At 45.4% G+C, this 25052-nt stretch overlaps 1 protein-coding gene and 1 long non-coding RNA gene across 5 annotated transcripts in view; one reads left to right on the forward strand and one right to left on the reverse strand.

The window, feature by feature from the left end:
* Window positions 1–22807, reverse strand: LOC137370205 (uncharacterized). Its single transcript, XR_010975111.1, has 3 exons — window positions 22690–22807; window positions 3630–3904; window positions 1–1197 (listed from the first exon to the last, which is right to left on the reverse strand). It is a non-coding gene; the product is annotated as an uncharacterized lncRNA (long non-coding RNA).
* fbxo32 (F-box protein 32) overlaps window positions 1–25052 on the forward strand; it is a 49839-nt gene that overhangs the window by 4576 nt on the left and 20211 nt on the right. Inside the window, exon 1 of one of the 4 annotated variants that reach the window (XM_068032526.1) lies at window positions 12284–12349. The exons of 1 other annotated variant lie outside the window; for it this stretch is intronic. Coding sequence is in view for 2 of the 3 variants with exons in the window: in XM_068032522.1 (XP_067888623.1) it covers window positions 21580–21692 (113 nt within the window). In the remaining variant the exon portion in view is untranslated. Of the gene's footprint in view, window positions 1–12283; window positions 12350–12401; window positions 12546–21143; window positions 21693–25052 lie in introns of those variants that run through there. 2 more of the 4 variants (XM_068032523.1, XM_068032522.1) reach the window with 2 other exon arrangements.

Consider the following 25052-nt stretch of genomic DNA (forward strand, 5'->3'; position numbering starts at 1 on the left):
GTATTTTGCTCCTAAGAATTCCAATCTCTTTCAGGGGTCCCATTGTTTCAGCGATTACCCCTTGAGTGGTCTGGCTCCACCAGTGTTAATGTTCCAAGATTGCCATTAATGTCTTTTTAATGAAGGGAAGGCAGGTAGTTCATTCAAAATTCTCAGGCCATTGTTCTGGTTGGAGATTTACCAGACTTACGTCTCCAGCTCAATACATTGGAATGTCGGGTATTTAGATGCAAATTGCGGTGGCCATTTTAGCTGTTAGCAGTCATCTTTTATCAGTTCTTGTCTCCTGGTTGTTTTTAAGTTTAATTCAGGCTGCCAACCAATGGATTAAAAAAAATTATTTGGCATAGCATGTGTTCATGACAACATGGGAAAAAAATAGAAGGATATGTTGAGAAGGATAGGCTGGGAGGAGGCTCGTGTGGAGCATAAACATTGGCATTGACTGGGCAGAATGACCTGTTTCTGTGCTGTACATTCTATGTAATTCTATGTAACTACTTACAGTAAGTACAAGAAAACCTTTAGTTTAGGCGCAGGTTTCAGGCACAAGGCGATTAAAGTTTTGGTGATTTAATTTCTAACATATAAGGTCTTTAACAGAATTTTTTGTTATAGAAATGAATATAGAAAATATGTATGTTAGGCTCCAACTTTTGTTTATCAGTAGAATTTGCCTGTGGCTTTGTGGGTTCTGAGGTACATGAGGCTGGATCTACATCTTATTGTTTAGATTTAAAGGGAAGAGGGAATTTGTGTCATTCTGAGAGGTGAGGAGTGGAGAATTAGAGCCTGTTCCACTTTTTTTGGCTCCCAGACAACATGAGTTGAGTATGATGAATTACTGTGCACAAAGGACTCGGCAATCTCTGAAGTGAATGCACAATTTTCATAGGGACTGCATATTCATTCTGATATATGTCGTGCCTTAAATATAATAATCAGTGAAGTGAAGGGAGCATTAGGGTTAACATGAGGCTCAGTGGTCTGACTGAAATGTGGGATGGAAGTTACTGGATCAGAGCCACTTGACTGCAAGGCCCAAATAAAATAAGAGAGAACCATTACTCATTACTTGAAAATCTAAGGATTCATAACAATGTTCTTCGACCACATTTTGTTGCATGAGTGACAGCCAGTTTGTTTCTTCAACCGAACAAACAATTTCAGCTGACCAGGATTGAATATCCCAAGTTCCTGTAAAGAGTAACAGATCACAAACATCAGAAGTGCTTAAAAAAAAATTCAGATTTGTCATGTGTAGATTAAACTTCAGACAACATAAATTGTGAATACACTTGACAAACTAACAAAGCAGGAAGCCTTCTTTCTCAGTCTCCTGCCACCTGCCCGCTGCATCTCCCTGGGTTGTAGCCCTCTCCACCTCCCATCTCCTCCCCATCCTCCTCCTCCTCCTCTACCGCCACTTCCATCTCCTCCTACACCTTGCCCTCCTCCTCCTCCTCCTTCTCCTCATCCTTTTCCTCCTCCTCCAACCACAATGGCAGTACAAGTCCAAAACCTGTCGAAACCAATCAGAAATTTGCCAAATTACATCTCAGTTACAGCAGTCAAATCTCCCGCAAAAAATTCAAAAGCAGAACGCTATTATAGCGTTTGTCCTCAGCTATTTATAGGGCCATATGGTTGGTCTGCAGGGTCAGCCGTTGGCTGCATCGTGAGCAAGGTCCCTGATTGGTGATTGAGATTGCTGCGTGATAGTTGACTGATTTTTCCAGCAACCTTGGCAGAAGCACAGTGCAATGTGAATGGAGATAGCAATTTTCCAATTGAGAGTGCATCACACATCATACCATTCTTCACAATCCACTGACCACCTCCAGGCGCTTACCCATTGTCTCTCGAGACAAGGAGGCCAAAGAAGAAAAGAAGAAATTACCACAATGGCAGACTTCTCATACTACAGCAGTCTCTTTTGGTTTTGGACTCAGAACTCAATCTGAACATTCTTACCTAATTACAGTGTTGAGTTACATCAATCATTTGGACCAATAGCTTTTAGACTGTTACACTAAGCACATACATTGTGAATGCCCCTTTATTAATATCTAACAACTGTCTAAGAAATGGTTGACTTTGCCCATTGAAGTTAGCCAAGTTCAAATGTCTGCCATCAATTATTGGATGAGCCGCAATTTCCTCCAATTAAACATTGGGAAGACCAAAGCTATTGTCTTTGGCCTCTGCCACAAAACCAGTTCCCTTGCCATTGATTCCATCCACCTTCCTGGCCGCTCCCTCAGACTGAACCAGACTCTTCTCAATCCTGATGGCCTATTTGATCCTGGGCTCAGCTCCCAACCCCATATCGTCTCCATCACCAGGACCGCCCACTTCAACCTCTAACATCGCCTGTCTCCGCTTCTACCTCAGCTTATCTGTTGCTGAAACCCTCATGCATGCTTTTGTTAACTCCAGACTTGACTATTACAAAGATCTGCTGCCTGGCTTCTCATTTTCCACCCTCCATAAACTTGAGGTCATCCATCGTGTTGCTGCCCAAATCTTAACTCACGTCAAGTCCCGTTCACCTATAAGCTCTGTGTGCGCTGGCCTACATTGGTTCCCAGTCCGCCAACACCTCGATTTTAAAATTATCATCCTCATATCACTCCATGGCCTCACCTCTCCCTATCTCTGTAACCTCCGCCAGCCCTACAAACCTTCTAGATGTCTGCGCTCCTCCAATTCTGGCCTCTTGTGCATTACAAATTTTTATCGCTCCGCCATTGGTGGCCGCACCTTCATCTGCCGAGGTCCTAAGCTCTGGAATTCTCTCCCTAAACCTCTCTGTCTCTTTTCCCCTTTCTCTTCCTTTAAGATGCTCCTTAAAACCTGCAGTCATGGCCTATATCTGTTTCTGTGGCTTGGTGTCAAAATTTGTTTGATATCGCTCCTGTGAAGCACCTTGGGTTGTTTTACTATGTTAAAGGTGTTAGATAAATGCAAGTTATTGCTGTATTTTTGGGTCTGAATAGCACAAGATTTTGGAGGCTAGAAGGTGGAATGCTCTGCTTGGTCTGTACGCTGCTGTGCAACATAGTTAAAGTTGTCCACAGCAGCACTACACTAAAACTTTGATGTTATGCCTGGCACTACTTAGCTTCCATGTGAGATCAATATCTCTATTTACTGTACTCACTGTTTCTATGGAAATCAGATTACCATCAATCTGTTTTAAAGGGTATTATCAAGAGGAAAGCAATTAAGATAAAAGGTTTTTTTTAAAGTTTCAGTACTGACAATGCAATCCAATAGCTCAAAGCCCGTTACAGTGCGATTCAATGATGGTATTTTGGAACAAGAGAACATAGGAGCAGGAGTAGGCCATTCAGCCCGTCAAGCCTGCTTCATCATTCAATACGATCATGGTTAATCATCTATCTCAACGCCACTTTTCCGCGCCATCCCCATAATCCCTTGATGTCATTAGTATCCAGAAATCTATTGATTTCTGTCTTGACCATGCTCAATGATTGAGTTTCCACAGCCCTCTGGGTTAGAGAATTCCAAAGACTCACCACCCTCTGAGTAAAGAAATTCCTCCTCATCTCAATCTTAAATGGCCTGCCCCTTATTCTGAGACTGTCCCCTGGTTCTAGACTCACCAGCCAGAGGAAACATCCGATCCTACATCCACCCTGTCAAACCCTGTAAGAATTTTGCAAGTTTCAATGAGATCGCCTCTCATTCTTCAAAACTCTAGCGAATACAGGCCCATTTTCCGCAATCTCTCCTCAAAAGACAATCCTGCCATCCCGGAGATTAGTCTGGTGCAGGGGTCGGCAACGTGTCCGTACATGGACACCAGTGTCCATGGTAAAAGATGTTGAGATCCGTGACTAGTAATTTCCCAATGGCTTCTTCTTTCCAACCAGAGCGGCTGTAAAATAAAAATCGCAAGCGTCAGTTTCACAGCTTACAGGTGCTGGGAGCGTGAACAGCAGTTTCTGAACTTCAGACAGTTTCGCGGTTTTCCGGCGGGTTTCCATTTTTTAAAAAAGTGTCGAGAAACCTGAAGTTCAAACAGCTGTTCCCGCTCTCAGAAATGGTCAGGTGGGGTGGACGTGGAGGGGAGATGGGGGAAGGTGGAAAGCGGGGGAGGGAGGAGATAGGGAGAGGGTGGGAGAGAGGGAGAGGGGGCGAAAGGGAGAGGGGGAGGAGAGGGATAGGGAGAGGGGGAGAGAAAGATAGGGAGAGAAGGGATGGGGATAGGGTGAGGGGAGAGAGGGGGGGGGAGTTAGGGAGAAGGGGGTGCAGAGAGGGGGAGAGAGGGGGAGGGGGTTAGGGAGAAGGGGGTGGAGAGAGGGGGAGGGGGTTAGGGAGAAGGGGGTGCAGAGAGGGGGAGGGGGATAGAGGGGAAGGGAGAGGGCGAGGGGAGGGGGGAGACACGGGCAGCAGACAGAGGGGAGGGGAGAGAGAGGGGTAAGTGGGGAGAGAGGAGGGAGGGGGAGAGAGAGAGAAGGGAGAAGGAGAGAGAAAGAGGGGGTGGGAGAGGATGAGGGGGAGAGGAGAGAGAGAGAGAGGGGGAGTGAGAGAAAGGGGGGAGAGTGAGAGAACGGTGGGAGAGGGGGGAGAGTGGGGAGGCAAAGAGAGAGGGTGGGGAGGGAGAGTGTGTTTGTGGGGGAGCCAGAGTGTGTTGGGGGGGGAGGGGGGAAGAGAGAGTGAGTGAGTGTGGGACAGAGAGAGAAAGTGTGTGTGGGGGTGGGGGGGGGCTAGAGAAAGAGAGAGAGAGCATGTGTGTGTGGGAGAGAGAGAGAGAGCGTGTGTGTGTGGGAGAGAGAGAGAGAGCATGTGTGTGTGGGAGAGAGAGAGAGAGCGTGTGTGTGGGAGAGAGAGAGAGAGAGAGCGTGTGTGTGTGAGAGAGAGAGAGAGCGTGTGTGTGTGGGAGAGAGAGAGAGATGGGAGAGAGAGAGGGACGAGGGAGAGAAAGAGAGAGAGATGTGGGTGAGAGGGGTGGACACAGAGGGAGGAAAGAGATGGACACGGGAGAGAAAGAGGAAAGAGATAGAGAGGGGAGAGATAGAGAGGGGAGAGAGAAAGAGGTGAGAGATGGACACAGGGGATGGGGATTGAAACAGAGAGGGAGAGAGAGAACAAGAGGGAAAAGAAAGAGATCAAGGTCACTCCTGACAGGTAGATATCTATCCAGATTCTCCGCATCACTACATCAAGAGTGCGGGCAGACATTGACTACTTGTACAAGCAAGAACCATATCTCACTAAATAGGTTGAAATGTGTTTTAAATCGCATTGTTGCACTCTGTTGCACTCCCTCTGTGGCAAGTATATCTGTTTTGGATGAAGAGACCAAAACTCTACACAATACTCCAGGTGCAGTCTCACCAAGGCTCTATACAAATGCAGCAAGACTTCTTTACTCCTGTACTCAAAACCCCTTGAAATGAAGGTCAACATGCCATTTGCCTTCCTAATTGCTTGCTGCTCCTGCATGTTAGTTTTCAGTGACTCATGAACAATGACACCCAGATCCCTTTGGATATCAACATTTCCCAACCTCCCACCATTTAAGAAATACTCTGTCTTTCTGTTTTTTCTACCAAAGTGGATAACTTCACATTATATTCCATCTGCCATTATCTTGCCCACTCACTTAGCCTGTCCAAATCCCCTTGAAACCTCCTCACATTCTCCTCACAACTTACATTCCCTCCTAGTTTTGTGTCATCAGTAAATTTGGAAATATTACATTTGTTCCCCACATCCACATCAGTTATATAGACTGTGAACAGCTGTGGCCCCAGCACTGATCCTTGCGATACCCCACTAGTAACAGCCTGACATCCTGAGAATGACCTGTTTATTCTCTATTTTCTGTCTGCTAACCAATTCTTAATCCATACCAGTATATTACGCCCAATCCCATGTGCTCTAATTTTGTTTACTAACCTCCTGTGTGGGACCTTATCAAAAGCCTTCTGAAAATCCAGATACACCACATCCACTGGTTCTCCTTTATCTATGCTACAAGTAACATCCTCAAAAAACATTTCCCTTTCATAAATCCATGTTGACTCTGCCCAATCTTATTATTTTCTAAATCTCTAGTTATCACATCCTTTATAATAGATTCTAACATTTTCCCTACTACTGACATCAAACTAACAGGTCTGTAGTTCCCTGTTTTCTCTCTCCCTCTTTATTTAAATAGTAGGATTACATTTGCTACTTTCCAGTCTGCAGGAACCTTTCCAGAATCTGTAGAATTTTGAAAGATAACCACCAATGCATTCACTATCTCTACAGCCACCTCCTTCAACACTCTGGGATGTAGCTCATCTGGTCTAGGGGATTTATTAACCTTCAATCCAGTTAATTCTTCACGTACTACCTCTTTATTAATACTAATTTCTTCCAGAAGAAGTTCTTTGAAGAATGTGTTCCTTGCACAAATCTATTAATACATTAAACATTGTACATCTGCACGGATATGGCAGACAACTGGTTTGGCCATTCATTGCCAGATCTGGCTGGACCACATAAAGCACTATCTGGTCCTGCTGTTGTCTGCTGAAACTGCTCACTATTCCAGGATCATCCCGGAATGCAAGGATAACCCCCAGCTTCTTTTCTCTAATGCCAACCACCTTCTTAAACTGCACCCAGCTCCTCCCCTGTCTCCTCCACCCTCACCTCTAACATTAAGTGCGAGGAGCTCATGGACTTCTTTGTCACTAAGATCGAGACTATCCGATCAGCTGCGTCTGCCATGTTCCTCCCTTCCACTATCCACTGGGCAAACTTCCTCTAATCTAAAGGCCGGCTCGGGTCTGCAAATGAGACCCTACCTGAGCTCGACAGAACCACATCCAATCCCGAGCCCGACCTGGCCTGAGTCCTTCCATTTTTTCCCGCGCCCAGCCCAACCCGACCATCAGTTAACTTACCTTCCATTTTTCACTTTGTTCCCTGCACAAGCTTACAATAACTGCAGCAAAACCACCTTTAAAGTCCAAAAAGTAAATTAACATTGGAGCCACTTACCTGAGGTGGTGATAGAGTGTGTCCGATCCGCCCCGACCCGGCCCGAGCTCGAATGCCGGACACGGAAGTGCAACCCGACCCGATCCGAACCCGATACATGTCATCGGGCCCATCGGGTTAGGGTCGGGTAGCAGGCCTTTACTCTAATCCTCCCCTCTGACCTAGACCTGAACTCACATCTTTCTCTAGTTTCTCTCCTATCTCCCCTCATGCCCTCTCCAAAGTCCTTGGACGTGCTGTCACCTCCCAAATCCATTCCCATCTTTCCTGGAACGCCATGTTCGAATCCCTCCAATCCTATCTAATCGGAGCCAGAGACTCACTTGCAATGGCTTCCCTTCCTGCTCCCGCACCGTTATCTCTGGTGTCCCCCAAGGATCTATCCTTGGCCCCTCCTATTTCTCATCTACATGCTACCCCTCAGTGACATCATCCGAAAGCACAGCATTAGTTTTCACATGTACACTGACGACACCCAGCTCTACCTCACCACCACCTCTCTTGACTCCTCCACTGTTGCTAAATTATCAGACTGCCTATTCGACATCCAGTACTGGATGAGCAGAAATGTCCTCCAATTAAATATTGGGAAGACAGAAGGCATTGTTTTCAGTCCCCGCTCCAAACTCCACTCCCTAGCTACCAACTCCATCCCCCTTTCTGATAACAGTCTAAGCTCACTGACCTACATTGTTCCCAGTCAAACGATGTCTCGATTTAAAAATTCTCATTCTTGTTTTCAAATCCCTCCATGGCCTCGCCTCTCCCTATCTCTGTAATCTCCTCCAGCCCTGCAACTCTCCGGGATATCTAGACTCGTCTTCATTCTGGCCTCTTGAGCATCCCTGATTCTAATCGCTGTACCATTGGCTGCCATGCCTTCAGTTGCCTAGGCCCCAAACTTTGGAATACCCTCTCTACACCTTTCCTCCTCTCTACCTTGCTTTCCTTCTTTAAGACACTCTTTAAAACCTACCTCTTTGACCAAGCTTTGATCGTCTGCCCTCATATTTCCTTATGTGACTTGGTGTCATTTTGATTTGTAATGCCCCTGTGAAGTGCCTTGAGATATTTTTACGTTAAAGGCACTATATAAATATAAATTGTTGTCGTATGCCTTTCATGTGTCGTGTTTTTTCTGTTATTAAATCCAATGATTATGTAAAATTGCCACAATACAATTACACCCTCCCCTCCAGCGGTGGTGCTATAGCAGCTCAGTTTACATCTCCCTGCTCATCAACCTGTATTAGGACTGCCAACACTGGACATACCCTGGAGAGTCCATCACATAACCTCCATCCTCCAACCGCACTGTCCCCACACACCCGCCATTGGTCACCTGACACATCCATCCTTTTGAGTCCTGCCTTCCCAATTAATTGGCAAACAAACTCTTCATTAAAGACTTGCATTTATATAGCGCTTTTCATGACCACCAGACACCTTGAAGCACTTTACACCCAATGAGGTATTTCTGAAGTTTAGTCACTGTTGTAATGTAGGAAACATGGTAGCCAATTTGCGCACAGCAAGATCCCACAAACACCAATGTGAGGATGACCAGATAACATGCTTTTGTGATGTTGGTTGAGGGATAAATATTGGCCAGGACACCAGGGAAAACTCCCCTGCTGTTTTTTGTTATTCTTTCATGGTATGTGGGTGTCACTGGCTAGGCCAGCATTTATTGCCCATCCCTAATTGCCCTTGAGAAGGTGGTGGTGAGCTGCCTTCTTGAACCGCTGCAGTCCATGTGAGGTAGGTACACCCACAGTGCTATTAGGAAGGGAGTTCCAGGATTTTGACCCAGCGACAGTGAAGGAACGGCGATATAGTTCCAAGTCAGGATGGTGTGTGACTTGGAGGGGAACTTGCAGGTGGTGGTGTTCCCATGCATCTGCTGCTCTTGTCCTTCGAGGTGGTAGAGGTCGTGGGTTTGGAAGGTGCTGTCGAAGGAGCCTTGGTGCATTGCTGCAGTGCATCTTGCAGATGGTACAAACTGCTGCCACTGTGCACCGGTGGTGGAGTGAGTGAATGTTTGTGGATAGTGTGCCAATCAAGCGGGCTGCTTTGTCCTGGCAGGGTGTGGCTTCTTGAGTGTTGTTGGAGCTGCACCCATCCAGGAAAGTGGAGAGTATTCCATCACACTCCTGACTTGTGCCTTGTAGATGGTGGACAGGCTTTGGGGAGTCAGGAGGTGAGTTACACGCCTCAGGATTCCTAGCCTCTGACCTGCTCTTGTAGCCACAGTATTTATATGACCTCTCCAGTTCAGTTTCTGGTCGATGGTAGCCCCCAGGATGTTGATAGTGGGGGATTCAGCGATGGTAATGCCATTGAATGTCAAGAAGAGATGGTTAGATTCTCTCTTGTTGGAGATGGTCATTGCCTGGCACTTGTGTGGCGCAAATGTTACTCGCCACATCAGCCCAAGCCTGGATATTGTCCAGGTCTTGCTGCATTTCTACACGGACTGCTTCAGTATTTGAGGAGTTGCGAATGGTGCTGAACATTGTGCAATCATCAGCGAACATCCCCACTTCTGACCTTATGATTGAAGGAAGGTCATTGATGAAGCAGCTGAAGATGGTTGGGCCTAGGACACTACCCTGAGGAACGCCTGCAGTGATGTCCTGGAGCTCAGATGATTGACCTCCAACAACCACAGCCATCTTCCTTTGTGCTAGGTATGACTCCAACCAGCAGAGAGTATTCCCCCTGATTCCCATTAACCTCAGTTTTGCTAGGGCTCCTTGATGCCATACCCGGTCAAATGCTGCCTTGATGTCAAGGGCAGTCACTCTCACCTCACCTCTTGAGTTCAGCTCTTTTGTCCATGTTTGAACCAAGGCTGTAATGAGGTCAGGAGCTGAGTGGCTCTGGCGGAACCCAAACTGAGCATCACTGAGCAGGTTATTGCTAAGCAAGTGCTGCTTGATGGCACTGTTGATGACACTTTCCATCACTTTATGATGATTGAGAGTAGGCTGATTAGGCGGTAATTGGCCGGGTTGGACTTGTCCTGCTTTTTGTGTACAGGACATACCTGGGCAATTTTCCACATTGCCGGGTAGATGCCAGTGCTGTAGCTATACTGGAACAGCTTGGCTAGGGGTGCGGCAAGTTCTGGAGCACAGGTCTCCAGTACTATTGCCGGAATATTGTCAGGACCCATAGCCTTTGCAGTATCCAGTGCCTTCAGTCGTTTCTTGATATCACGCGGAGTGAATCGATTTGGCTGAAGTCTGGCATCTGTAATGCTGGGGACTTCAGGAGGGGGCTGAGATGGATCATCAACTCGGCACTTCTGGCTGAAGATCGTTGCAAATGCTTCTGCCTTATCTTTTGCACTGATATGCTGGGCTCCCCCATCATTGAGGATGGGGATATTTGTGGAGCCACCTCCTCCAGTTAGTTGTTTAATTGTCCACCACCATACATGACTGGATGTAGTAGGACTGCAGAACTTAGATCTGCTCCGTTGGTTATGGGATCGCTTAGCTCAGTCTATTGCATACTGCTTATGCAGTTTGGCATGCAAGTAGTCCTGGGTTGTAGCTTCACCAGGTTGACACCTCATTTTGAGGTATGCCTGGTGCTGCTCCTGGCATGCCCTCCTGCACTCTTCATTGAACCAGGGTTGGTCTCCTGACTTGATGGTAATGGTACACTGGGGAATATGCCGGGCCATGAGGTTACAGATTGTGGTTGAGTACAATTCTGCTGCTGCTGATGGCCTACAGTGCCTCATGGATGCCCAGTTTTGCATTGCTAGATCTGTTCGAAATCTATCCCATTTAGCATGGTGATAGTGCCACACAACACGATGGACGGTATCCTCAATGCGAAGGCGGGACTTCGTCTCCACAAGGACTATGCGGTGGTCACTCCTACCAATACAGTCATGGACAGAAGCATCTGCGGCAGGCAGATTGGTGAGGACAAGGTCAAGTATGTTTTTCCCTCGTGTTGGTTCCCCCACCACCTGCCGCATACCCAGTCTAGCAGCTATGTCCTTTAGTACTCGGCCAGCTCGGTCAGTAGTGGTGCTACCGAGCCACTCTTGGTGATGGACTTGAAGTCCCCCACCCAGAGTACATTTTGTGCCCTTGCCACCCTCAGTGCTTCCTCCAAATGGTGTTCAACATGGAGGAGTACTGATTCATCAGCTGAGGGAGGGTGGTAGGTGGTAATCAGTTGGAGGTTACTTTGCCCATGTTTGACCTGATGCCATGAGACTTCATGGGGTCCGGAGTCGATGTTGAGGACTCCCAGGGCAACTCTCTCCCTACAGTAGACCACTGCCCCGCCACCTCTGCTGGGTCTGTCCTGCCGGTGGGACAGGACATACCCGGGGATGGTGATGACAGTGTCTGGGACATTGTCTGTAAGGTATGATTCTGTGAGTATGACTATGTAAGGCTTGACTAGTCTGTGGGACAGCTCTCCCAACTTTGGCACAAGCCCCCAGATGTTAGTAAGGAGGACTTTGCAGGATCGACAGGGCTGGGTTTGCCGTTGTCATTTCCGGTGCCTAGGTCGATGCTGGGTGGTCCGTCCGGTTTCATTCCTTTTCATTGACATCGTAGCGGTTAGGTACAACTGAGTGGCTTGCTAGGCCATTTCAGAGGGCATGTAAGAGTTAACCACATTGCTGTGGATCTGGAGTCACATGTAGGGCAGACCAGGTAAGGACAGCAGATTTCCTTCCATTGAACGAGATGGGTTTTTACAACAATCGACAATGGTTTCATGGCCATCATTAGACTAGCTTTTAATTCCAGATTTATTAATTAAATTAAAATTCCACCTTCTGCTGTGGTGGGATTCGAACCCATGTTCCCAGAGAAATACCCTGGGTCTTGAGTTACTAGTCCAGTGATAATACCACTACACCACTGCCTCCCCTTATTCAAAATAATGCCACGGGATCTTTTACATCCACCAGAGCCGCCAGTTGGGGCCTTGATTTTTCATGTCATCCAAACAGCAGCACCTCTGACAGTGCAGCACTCCCTCAGTACTGCATTGGAGTAGCAGTGTTGATTTCTGTGCTCAAACCCTGGAGTGCAACCTGTACCTTGTGACTCAGAGGTGAGAGTGCCACCAACTGAGCTATGGCTGACAAACTAGGTACCCAATTGGATGACTCTTGACTGCCAGTCAAACAGCTCTTTTCCATATCTCTGATATTTTTATAACTAATAAACAAATGGATAATCTGCACCTTTTTTAAATGATTTTTTTCCAGAGCGTTGCTCACAGCAGTGTCTTGACGATTAACCTTCAATTCCTGGAACTTGAATGCCAATCATGGAAGGTTAGCATTAAGAGAACTTGAAGGAGATACTGTTTTTTCTTCTTTATTATAGCGGTCATGGGGATGAGAATTTGCCATCAAAGGTAAGATGGGTGAGTAGGTGCAGTGTCTCCTGTTGATGCTACATAACCGCACCAACGGTACGCTACTGGTGGAGGGAGCGGATATCGAAAGTATTTTACACAATGATGCTGAGGTAGGTAATAAAATCTTCTTAAAACGTATTTATTTATTGGACCCTACCGTTAACATTTGCTTTCTGTTTTAAATAGCATCTGCATAGCAGGTGCAGTTCGAAAAGTTCTCATGAAGTGAGTCACAGGATGCGACCATGTGTTTGTCTTATGATAGCTTGTAGTAATCTGACCTCACCGAGACAGATCAATGAGTCCAGATCAATAACAGGAATCACAGTAGGGAAGGACCTGATTTCTGGGAGAACGGGGGTGGGTGAGGGGCAATTCTATTTTTTTTCCTTTTTATTTTTATTTTTATTTTTAGAAGCAATGATCATGTTTCACATCATGTGCCAGCCTTGTGATTGGAGAATTTTTCTTTCCTTCGGCTGGCAGTTCACACAAGTAGTTTTTGAACTTGCTCATCACACAGAGCAATGATGAAATAAGTGAGATCTGCAACAGCAGGTGGCAGTGCCAATAAAGCTCTGTTTTTTTCAGCTGCCCTTTTGCAACAGATTGCCTCACCTAGAAACCAGATCCAAAAAAAATATTTCTGTGGCTTTCATACAAATTCCAATAACAAGCTGGTTTGCTGGGCTAATTAGAAAACAACAGAATCAACATTCCTTAGTGATTACAGTTCAAAATGTACAACCATAATTTTGGTCTATTATAAGATCTGATAATTGCTTGCCCTTTATTTACATTTTTTTTAACTCATCCTGGCATCCCAGGCTTCTGCAGCAGTGCTTGATGTATCCATGATAGAGGAAAAGACATGCCTCAGGACCTTTGTGGGCTTGTGCTACAGGTTTCCCTGGAGCGGCCAAGCACTGCAGGGTGAAGTGAGCATTACACACACATCCATCATTGTACCATGGATGTAAGTAGTGTTCACTTCCAGCTGACTTCGAGACCACTGCGCAGAAACTACCATTGACCAGAAACTGACCTGGACCAGCCACATAAATACTGTAGCTACAAGAGCAGGGCCTGAGGAACTCCTGCAGTGATGTCCTGGGACTGAGAAGATTGACCTCCAACAATCACAATCATCTTCCTTTGCGCTATGTATGACTCCAACCAGCGGAGGGTTTCCCCCCTGATTCCCATTGACTCCAGTTTTGCTAAGGCTCCTTGATGCCATACTCGACCAAATGCTGCCTTGATGTCAAGGTCAGCCACTCTCACCTCACCTCTGGAATTCAGCTCTTTTGTGCATATTTGGACAGAGGCTGTAATGAGGTCAGGAGCTGAGTCATTCTGCAGTGAGTAATCCACCTCCTGACTCCCCAAAGCCTGTCCACAAGGCACACGTCAGGAGTGTGATGGAATACTCTCCACTTGCCTGGTTGGATGCAGCTCCAACAACATTCAAGAAGCTCAACAGCATTCAGGACAAAGTAGCCCATTCGATTGGCACCCCGTCCACAAACATTCACTCCCCGTCCACAAACATTCACTGATGCACAGTGACAGCAGTGTGTACCATATACTAGATGCACTGCAGCAACGCACCAAGGCTTCTTCAACAGCATCTTTCAAACCAGCAACCTCTACACCTAGAAGGACAAACGCAGCAGATGCATGGGAACATCACCACCTGCAAGTTCCCCTCCAAGCCACACACCATCCTGACTTGGAACTATCGCCGTTCCTTCACTGTCGCTGGGTCAAAATCCTGGAACTCTCTTCCTAACAGCACTGTGGGTGTACGTACACCCCAAGGACTGCAGCAGTTCAAGAAGGCAACTCACCACCACCTTCTCAAGCGCAATTAGGGATGGGCAATAAATGTTGGTCTAGCCAGTGACACTCTCATCCCAAGAATCATTTTAAAAAACTGTCCTCAGTGCCTGCACATGTGTTGGTTGCTCTACAATTTATCCTTCCTGTAAAGGTAAAACAACAGCTTGCGTTCATACAGCACCTTTAACATAGTAAAAACATTCCAAGGCACTTCACAGGATTGTAATCAGACAAAATCTGACACTGAGCAACATAAAGAGATATTAGGACAGGTGACCAAAGCTTGGTCTAAGAGTGAAATTTTAAGGAGCAACTTAAAAGAGGAGAGTGAGTTAGAGAGGTGGGTGGAATTCCAGAGCTTAGGGCCCAGGCAGCTGAAGGCATGATGGACAATGTTGGTGTAACAAAAATTGGGGATGCACAAGAGGTCAGATTAGAGGAGCATAAATATTGTAGAACTGGATCATTGTAGAACTGGAGGCGGGAGGGATTGAAGTAGGGAGAAACAGGCCTGGAGGGACATGAAAACAAGATCCTCTGAGATTGGTGTTCTGAGGCTTCAGGGTGGACAAGTCCTGACCATCTGGACAAAGACATCTCCCATTCCCAGTCTCCTTGCCCACATCTGCTCTGCATATCATCCTGTACACCTCCCCTCTTTGTCTAGTACATCCCAAGTGGATGTTTCTGGGTTGGTGCTTGGTAGGGAGAAGGCACGTGCATGCAAACTCCTGGCAAAGAAGCAGAGGGGCCTGGATGCTTTTTCCTCTGTTCATGTTGGATTGGTATATCTACACGAGGGAGAAAGGAGTAGAATACGCTGATAGGGTTTGATGAAGAGTTCGGAGGAGGCTCCTGTGGGGCATAAAAGCCGGTATATACTAGTTGGGCCAAATGACCTGTTTCAGCACTGCAGGTTCTACGTACACTCCGTGTAACACAAGCGGGCAAGAAGAGGGATCAAAATGAGTGGCTGAGGAGCTGAGTTGACATGTGACTTGCAGTAGACAGAATGAAATCAGGGTTTCATTGTCAGGTTCACAGTTACATTATGTATGGTGGAGCAGCAAGAGAAGGGAGAGAAGTTGAATGTCATGACCAAACTTCTCTTGGTACCTGCCATCCAATGACCCCCATCTCATGCATGGAGAGAATGCAACATCCAGATCCCCAGGATAATAGAGGTGAGTAAGTACAGCTATGAAGAGTGACTGGAAATAATAGCACTGCCTGTACTAAAAGAAAAACTTGCATTTATATATCACATTTCATAATATCCTGAAGTGCTTTATTGTCAATGAAATGTAGTCATGATTGTACTGTAGAAAATGTAGCTAATTTGCACACAGCAAACTCCCACAAACAGCAATGTGATAATGACTAGATAATTTGTTTTAGTGATGCTGATTGAGAGATAAACATCAACCAGCACATCAGAAAGGACTCCGCTGCTCTTTTTCAAATAATGCCACGGGATCTTTTATGCCCATCTGAGAGGGCAGTTGGATCTCAGTTTAATATCGCACCTGAAAGATGGCACCTCCAACAGTGCAGTGCTCCCTCAGTACTGCACTCGGAGGGTTGGTCTATAGTTTGCGCTTAAGTCCTGTAGTGGGACTTAAACCCACAACATTCTGAGTCAGAGGCAAGCATGCTACCCATTGGGCCACAACTAACGCTGTGCACTAGAGAAGGCTGAGGAGATTGGGAAAGGTTTTAAAATGACAAAAGGTGAATAAGGAAAGACTATTTCCTATGTTTGGGAAGTCAGTGACAAGGGAGTCATTACATGGGACAATAGTCCCCATGAGAGCAAGGAGAAAGGCTTGGAGAAATTTCTTTGTGTATGGAATTGTTATGGCATGGAATGCATAAGAACATAAGAGATAGGAGCAGGAGTAGACCATATGGTCCCTCGAGCTTGCTTTGCCATTCAATATGATCACGGCCGATCTGCCTCAACTCTACTTTCCCGCCCACTCCCCATATCCCTTGATTCCCTGAGAGACCAAAAATCTGTCTGTCCCAGTCTTAAATATATTCAACGATGGAGCATCCACAACCCTCTGGGGTAGAGAATTCCAAAGATTCACAACCCTTTGAGTGAAGACATTTCTCCTCATCTCAGACCTATATGATCGTCCCCTTATCCTGAGACTGTGCCCCCATGTGTTAGATTCCCCAGCCAGGAGAAACAACTTCTCAGTCTCTACCCTGTCCAGCCCCTTCTGAATCTGGTAAGTTTCAATGAGACCCCCTTTCATTCTTCTAAACTCTGGAGAATATAGACGCAATTTACTCAGCCTCTCATCATAGGACAACCCCCTCCTCCCAGGGACCAATCTAATGAATCTTTGCTGAAATGCCTCCAATGTAAGTATATCCTTCCTCAAATATAAAGACAAAACCACGTACAGTATTCCGGGTGTGATCTCACCAAAGCCCTGTACAATTGTAGCAAGACTTCCTTATTCTTGTACTCTAATTCCCTTGCAATAAAGGCAAACATGCCATTTGCCTTCCTAATTGCTTGCTGTACCTGCATGTTAACTTGTGGTGTTCATTGTACAAGTACACCCAAGTCTCTCTGCACAGCAACATTTACAAGTTTCACGCCTTTTAAAAAATATTCTGCTTTTCCATTCTTACGACCAAAGTGAATAACCTCACAATTCCCTACAGTATACTCCATCTGCCACTCACTTAACCTGTCTATATCTCTTTGCAACCTCTCTGTGTCCTCCATACAGCTTGCATTCCCAACTAGCTTTGTATCGTCAACAAACTTAGATGTACTACTCTGTCTTTTTATCTAAGGCATTAATATAGATTGTAAATAGCTTAGGCCCCAGTACTAATCCTTGTGGTCTGCAACTTGAAAATGCCCCATTTATGCCCACTCTTTGCTTCCTGTCCGTTAACCAATCATCTATCCATGCTAATATATTACTGCAACTCCATGAGCCCTTATCTTGTCTATTAACCTTTTGTGTGCCAATTTATCGAATTTTGGAAATCCAGGTATGCTACATAGAATCATAGAAAATTTACGGCGCAGGAAGAGGCCACTTGGCCCATCATGTCTGTGCTGGCCGAAAAACGTTCCATCCATTCTAATCCCACCTTCCAGCAATTGGTCCATAGCCCTGCCGATTATGGCCCTTGAGGTGCAAATCCAGACTTCTTTTGAATGAGTTGAGGGTTTCTGCCTCAACTACCCTTTCAGACAGTGAGTTCCAGATCCCCACCACCTTCTGGGTGAAAAGACTTTTCCTCATCTCCCTTCTAATCTTTTTACCATTCACTTTAAATCTATGCTCCCTTGTCACTCACCTTTCTACTAAGATAAATAGGCCCTTCACATCCACTCTATCCAGGCCCCTCAAAATTTTGTACATTTCAATCAAATCTCCCCTACGTCTTCTCTGGTCCAAGGTGAACAACCCCAGCCTATCCAATATTTCCTCATAGCTGCATTTTTCCAGTCCCGGCAACATCCTCGTAAATCTCCTCTGTACACTCTCTAGTGCAATTACATCCTTTCTGTAATGTGGTAACCAGAACTGCACACAGTACTCAAGTTGTGGCCTAACCAATGATTTATACAGTTCCAGCATAACCTCTCTGCTCTCATATTCTGTACCTCAACTAATAAAGGAAAGGATTCCATATGCCTTCTTAACTACCTTATTGACCTGTCCTGCTACCTTCAGGTATCTGAAAACATTCACTCCAAGGTCCCTCACTTTCTCTACACCTTTCAGGATTTTCCCTTTAATTGTGTATTCCTTTGCTTTGTTTGACCTCCCCAAATGCATCACCTCTCACTTCTCCAGGTTTGAATTCCATTTGCCACTTTTCTGCCCATCTGACCAAACCATCAATATCTTCCTGCAGCCTACAGCTATCCTCCTCGTTATCTACCACACAGCCAATCTGTGTGTCGTCTGCAAACTTCTTGATCATTCCCCCTACATTTACGCCCAAATCGTTAATATATACCACAAAAAGCAGGGGGCCCAGTACTGAGCCCTGTGGAACGTCACTGGAAACAGCCCTCCAGTCGCGAAAACACCCATCAGCAATTACCCTTTGTTTCCTGCCACTGAACCAATTTTGTATCCACCATGCTGCATTTCCCTGGATCCCATGGGATTTTATTTTTTTAACCAGTCTGCCATGTGGGACCTTGTCAAAAGCCTTGCTAAAATCCATGTAGACCACATCAACTGCACTACTCTCATCAATCTTCCTTGTTACTTCTTCAAAAAAATTCAATCAAGTTGGTCAGACAAGATCTTCCTTTAGCAAATCTATGCTGACTATCCTTGATTAACCTGTGCCTTTCTAAGTGACAGTTTATCCTGTCTCTCAGAGTAGCTTCCTATAATTTGCCCACTACCTAGGTTAGACTGACTGGCCTGTAATTATTTGGTCTATCCTTCACTCCCTTTTTAAACAGAGGTACAGCGTTAGCAGTTCTCCAATCCTCCGGCACTACACCAGTCTCCAGTGAGGACTGGAAATGATGGTCAGACCTTCTGCTATTTCCTCTCTTGCTTCTTTTAACAGCCATGGGCATATTTCATCCAGCCCTGGTGATTTATCAACTTTCAAGGATGCTAATCCCATTAATATGTCCTCTCTCCCTATGTTGATCACATCCAATACTTCACACCCCTCATCCTGAACTACAATATCTGCATTTTCCCTGTTTTGTGAAGACAGACACAAAGTATTCATTAAGAACAATACCAACATCTTCCGCCCCTACACACAGGTTACCTTTTTGGTCTTTTATGGACCCTACCCTTTCCTTAGTTATCCTCTTATTCTTAATGTATTGATAAAACAGCTACATCTTTTGGTCCCTTTAGCTACCCTACTAGTTACACCCTCTAAAAACTCTAATAAATTTGTCAAACATGATTTTCCTTTTGTAAAACCATGTTGACTTTGTCTGATCGTACTATGATTTCCTAAGTGCATTGTTGAAAATTCCTCAATAATAGGTTCCAGTATTTTCCCGACGACTGATGGCAGGCTAACTGGCCTGTAGCTCCCTGTTTTCTTTCTCTCTCCTTTCTTGAATAGCGGTGTTACATTTGCTAACTTCCAATCTGCTGGGACCATTCCAGAATCCAGGGAATTCTGGAAAATTATATCCAGTGCATCCACCATCTCTGCAGCTATCTCTTTTAGAACTCTGGAATGCAGGCCATCAGGTCGTGGAGAGACTACATCTTGTAAAAGTAATTATACAGTTGAAACTACTTGCATTTATATAGCTCTTTTAACATAGTAAATCCTCTCAAGATGCTTCCTAGGAGTGTTATCAGTCAAAATTTGACATTGAGCCAAATAAGGAGATATTAGGACATGTGACCAAAAGCTTGGTCAAATAGGTAGGTTTTAAGGAGTGTCTTAAAGGAGGAAAAAGAGAGGTAGCGATGGGGAGGGAATTCCAGAGCTTGGGGCTCAGTTAGCTGAAGGCACGGACGCCAATGGTGGACTGATTAAAATCAGGGATGTTCAAGTGGCCAGAATTGGAGGAGCGTAGAGAGCTTGGAGGATTGTAGGGCTGGAGGAGGTTAGGACACGATGTTGGTAGTTCACCTCTACACTATGGCTTTGGAGCTGCTCTCACTGTAGCATTGTAACTTTCTGACCTACTTACGGTGGCAGAGAAAGAGCAGCTCTGAAATTACTATTGAATCTGCTTCCACCGCCCTTTCAGGCAGTGCATTCCAGATCACAACAACTCGCTGTGTAAAAAAAAATCTCCTCATCTCCCCTCTGGTTCTTTTGACGATCATCTTAATTGCTGTGTTTGTTTTGGGCTGTAAAGTGATAGATATTTAATTGCACACTGTTATTCAGCCACACGCGACGTTTTGTTATTTATTCAACTGCATACTTGGCATTACTCAAAACTCTGCTGTCCATATCATATTCTGGTCACCCATCACTCCCTGTGCTTACTAGCCTACATTGACTCCTGGTTAAACAGCGCCTTGATTTTAAAATTCTCATCCTTGTTTTCAAATTCCTGCATAGCTTCGCCCCTCCCTATTTCTGTAACCTCCTCCAGCCCTACAACCCTCCGCGATCTCTGCACTCCTCCAATTCTGGCCTCTTGCGCGTCCCCGATTTTAATCGCTCCACCATTGGTGGCCGTGCCTTCAGCTGCCTGGGCCCTAAGCTCTGGAATTCCCTTCCTAAACCTCTCTCTCTTCCTTTAAGACACTCCTTAAAGTCTACCTCTTTGACCAAGCTTTTGGTCACCTGACCTAATATCACCTTACATAGCCCAATACCAAATTTTGTTTTATAATGCTTCTGTGAAACACTTGGGACGCTTTATTAAGCTAAAAGGTGCTATATAAATGCACGTTGTTGTTATAATTCAGCCACAAAAAGGGGGGAGGGGTTCACTGTTTATTCAACGCTCAGCTTCTTGTGCAGATGATACTCAGCATCATAAACTCCTGTCAATTTAGATTCCGCTTCAGCAGGAGTTCAAGAATCATGTTTGCGAGTCTAGTGCACACGCTGAGCTAGCCCAAGAAATAAAATAAAAAGTCCTGGAAACAGTAAAACCAGATCTGGAAGGGGGCGGCATGATCTACATGCCCCAGTTTACAAGGGGAGGAATGGACAGTGTGTTAAATATGTTGCCAAGCCTCTCGCTTCCCCCCACCCCCGCCGTTGTACAAGCTGCACCGGATCATGCTGTTCCAGCGAGCAGCAGGGAAAACAATGTGTCATGTGAACAATCTGCATGATTTGGGATTGCACTGTGCACCTTGACCTTGGGGAGGGATGGGGGGGGGGGGGGGGGGGTGGAGGCGGTGCCACGCGCTCCGGGCTCACTTCCGGCAACAAAGAGGCTGAATAAATAGCAGCCTGGAGCAACTTTGCAGCCCCCAAAGAGACAAGCAGAGGGAGAGCGAAGGCCATAAACACACTCCAGAATACAGCCAAGACAACAAGAGGGATCCGGGAAAAAAAAACAGAAGCGGAGAACAAGGAGCATCGGAGAGAGCAATTTTTGCAACAAAGGAAAGTGAAAAGCAGATCACTTAAAAAGACAATTCGAGTGTGCAAACTTAGCATCTGCGTAAAAAAACAAGAGCATCTCGACTAAAGGAGACACTTAATCAATCCCCCCACCCCACCTTCCGCAATAGCATCTGAAAGCGGGGAAGAAAGTTTTGTCCAAGTGAAAGAGACGCTGAAATTGACACTGTCACTATTCGCAACGAGAAGCAGCCGCGGCAACTTTGTTCCCTTTGTTGCAGAATGCCTTTTCTGGGGCAGGACTGGAGATCGCCCGGCCAGAGCTGGATCAAAACTGACAACGGCTGGAAAAGGTCCAACGATGAGACCAATAACAATGTAACGCCGCTGAACAGGTCGGTTAAATTTCCGTTTGCAGCTCAGAACAGTTCTGAGATTAACAGGAACCCGCTGAACTTGCGGTCTCTTTTTTTAAAAAAAGGAACTTCCTTGTATGTAACTTGACATCTAGGTCTGCAGTTTAATAAGGTGTTGGGTTTAGAATGACGTTTTTACGCTAAATTCGAACTTAATCCCACCGTCAGTGGAGAGGGAACAAATTGGGAGTTGACTCTGAGCAAGCAAGGGAACTAAAATGCTAAATCTAAAAAACAGAGGAAATAATTTTGAGCAGAACGCGAAGCAGCGGAAGGAAATCGGGCGAAATAAGTGACATATTTAGAATGGGGGGGGGGGGGGTGCGCAAGAAGATGAAGTCAAGGTTGCAATGGAACAGTAATTGCATCTGAAAGTAAACACATGTAGAGTCTGCAATCCTGTGATGACAATAATAAACAGTGTGTCTGTTTTTTTTTGAAAGCTGGAGTTTGTAATTATGGGTTCAACAAAGTGTCTATTCTTAGGCGACACATTAGTACATTGTGTCCTCTTAAAGGAGACTCGTAGAATGTTCCAACAGATTAAGGGTCTTTATTTACACTGGACAGATGACGTTTGAAGTCCAGATTTCTGCTATATCTTTGAGATTGTGACTTGGGTCTGAAAGGACACAGAGCGTATCACTTAAAACAAAAAAGTGTTCCTTGTGTAAAATGTTACATTTGGACGTACAGCTGGATGAAACCAAACCGACCCCACTGGCAGCATTACTTATCTGTACATGTTGGTAAATCTCGATACTTTTAAAGACCACACAGTAAAACATCTCAATAGGGTGGAAAATCTTTTTGAATGCTATTCCTGTTAAAACTCGGCGCCTTTTTGATGTATCTACTTGCAGGCTGTGGGTTTAAAAATATGATACAGCATCTTAAATTGACACTTGTTTGAGTTCTTGAAGGAAAATCTACCTTCAGTTGACCACAGTGCTTTGTATAGGATTCAACCACGTACCTCTTGTCTTTCAATTTGTAACCTGTTGTCTTCCCTCAACTTGCCTCATGACCGAACGATTCCTGCTGTCTTTTCACAAGACCGTGCTTATGAGCTGCCAGAATAGTTGAGTGACAGGCATTTGTTGTGGAGGATGGATCTTTTCAGCCATCCCAGGTTTCTGGGAGAAAGTTGGCAAGGCTCTTGGTGGAGAGGAAAGAGGGTCATCAAACAGCTGATGTTTGGCATTCTTCCAGTGTGAGCAGCAGACTTCTAGATGTCTATGTCCAGACACATTCTCATTCCAACAGTGATCACAAGGCAGGATGAGTTGGGCCACTCAAAGCAATGGCCAGGCAGACACCAAAGGTCAGACCTGAGAACTTCTTGCTTTGCAAAGGTCAACAACAATGACAATAACAATTAGGGAAGGGCAAGAAATGCTGCCCTTGCCAGCGACGCCCACATCCCAGGTACAAATATAGTTATACTGCCATATGATAACCTTTAAGCTTGATGCAAATGAGTTTCGAAAATGGTACATTTGAAACATGGCCACTTTTCTGACTCTTCAAAACACTTCTGAGTTGATAAAATGTTATATTTGTTATAATAAAAAACATCAGATACATGCACTGTTTATGGAATGTGCTGGAGTCTATTCCTTTTCCTGCCTCAGTGAGTAACAAGGATTACAGGAATGGGTTAGAGACCGCTACACTCTGGATAATGCATCGTGCTAAAACATGAAAATATTTTCTCAAGATGATTAATTTCCCCCCAAATTTCTTTGGGCAAACATATCATAAACCTGCAAAGCAAATGTGTTTAGTCTGAGGCATTGCGTGCTGGGAAAAATTCTTTTTTCTTTTGGGCCTCCTTATCTCGAGAGACAATGGATACGCGCCTGGAGGTGGTCAGTGGTTTGTGAAGCAGCGCCTGGAGTGGCTATAAAGGCCAATTCTGGAGTAACAGGCTCTTCCACAGGTGCTGCAGAGAAATTTGTTTGTTGGGGCTGTTGCACAGTTGGCTCTCCCCTTGCGCCTCTGTCTTTTTTCCTGCCAACTACTAAGTCTCTTCGTACTGCAAACTTTGAGAGGGTTGGGGGAGGGGTGGGTAATTCATAACAATGGGGCATAACTTTAAAATTAGAGCAAGGCCATTCAGGGGTGATATCAGGAAATGCTTCCTCACACAAAGGGTAGTGGAAATCTGCAACTCTCTCTCCCCCAAAAAAGCTGTTGCAGCTGGGGGTCAATTGCAAATGTCAAAATTTGAGATTAATAGATATAAAATAAAAACAGAACATGCTGGAAATATTCAGCAGGTCTGTTAACTCTGTTTCTCTTGCCACAGATGCTAACGTTTCAGGTCTGTGACCTTTTCACGACCTTTCTCTCTCCACAGATGCTGCCAGACCTGCTGAGCATTTTCAGCTTTTTCTCTTTTTATTTCAGATTTCCAGCATCCGCACAATTTTGCTTTTGTATCAAGATTGCTAGATCTTTGTTAGATAAGGGTGTCATTGATTACAGAGCCAAGGCAGATAGATGGAGTTAGGATACAGGTCAGCCATGATCTCATTGAATGACAGAACAGGCTCGAAGGGCTGAATGGCCTCTTCGCATGTCTTAGCTGAGGGAATACAGCTGTTTTTTTTTGCCAAGTGACACCATTGACAGTCCAGATTGACTGAAGAGGACTGACAGGTCATCGAATCACTCTTTGAAAGTGGTTGTTTTCCTTTCAGTTTATTTCACTCCTTCGCCAACTCCCTCCACAAGACTGCTGCCTGCCAGGCTCCTTTGCTTTCATCGACCCTGGCTGACTGCCAGGGAGCCAGTTTACAGGCTGCAGGGTAACGTCTTTCAAAAGTTTCTCGCTGCAGCCTCCTGCTAGTTGCTCTGGATAAGAATAGGATGGAAAGAGTTGGCTGGAGCCAGGAGGATCTGCTGATGTTTGTGCAGTTTTATTGCATTCTCTATTCTACAGGGTGGTGTTTGTTTTTTCAAATCCTATTCTACAGACATGGGACCGTCTGAGTGAAGCCACAGATCAGTGCTATAAATAACTTGCATGCAGATGGCTTTTCAGAACCGGCTTCCCCTGCTGAATGGTAACTTGTGGCTAAAGATTATCATGCCTGTTCAGAATCTTGCACTTCCCACTTCCCCTCATTAAATAATAACCTTTTTAAAAAGAAGTGCTAAAAAATTATTTGAACTATAAAGGCCTTGTAGTTCTTCTAGTTGGAGTGGCAAATGTTTTGAAGAGTTGAAACTGGTTCTGTTTTTGCACAGCCATTATTAGAATTTTTACTATTCGGCCGAACTGGTCCATGCCAGTGTTTATGCTCCACATTGGACTCCTCCCACCCCTCTTCA

Source organism: Heterodontus francisci, chromosome 5, assembly GCF_036365525.1.
Source record: "Heterodontus francisci isolate sHetFra1 chromosome 5, sHetFra1.hap1, whole genome shotgun sequence".
Lineage (NCBI taxonomy): Eukaryota > Metazoa > Chordata > Chondrichthyes > Heterodontiformes > Heterodontidae > Heterodontus > Heterodontus francisci.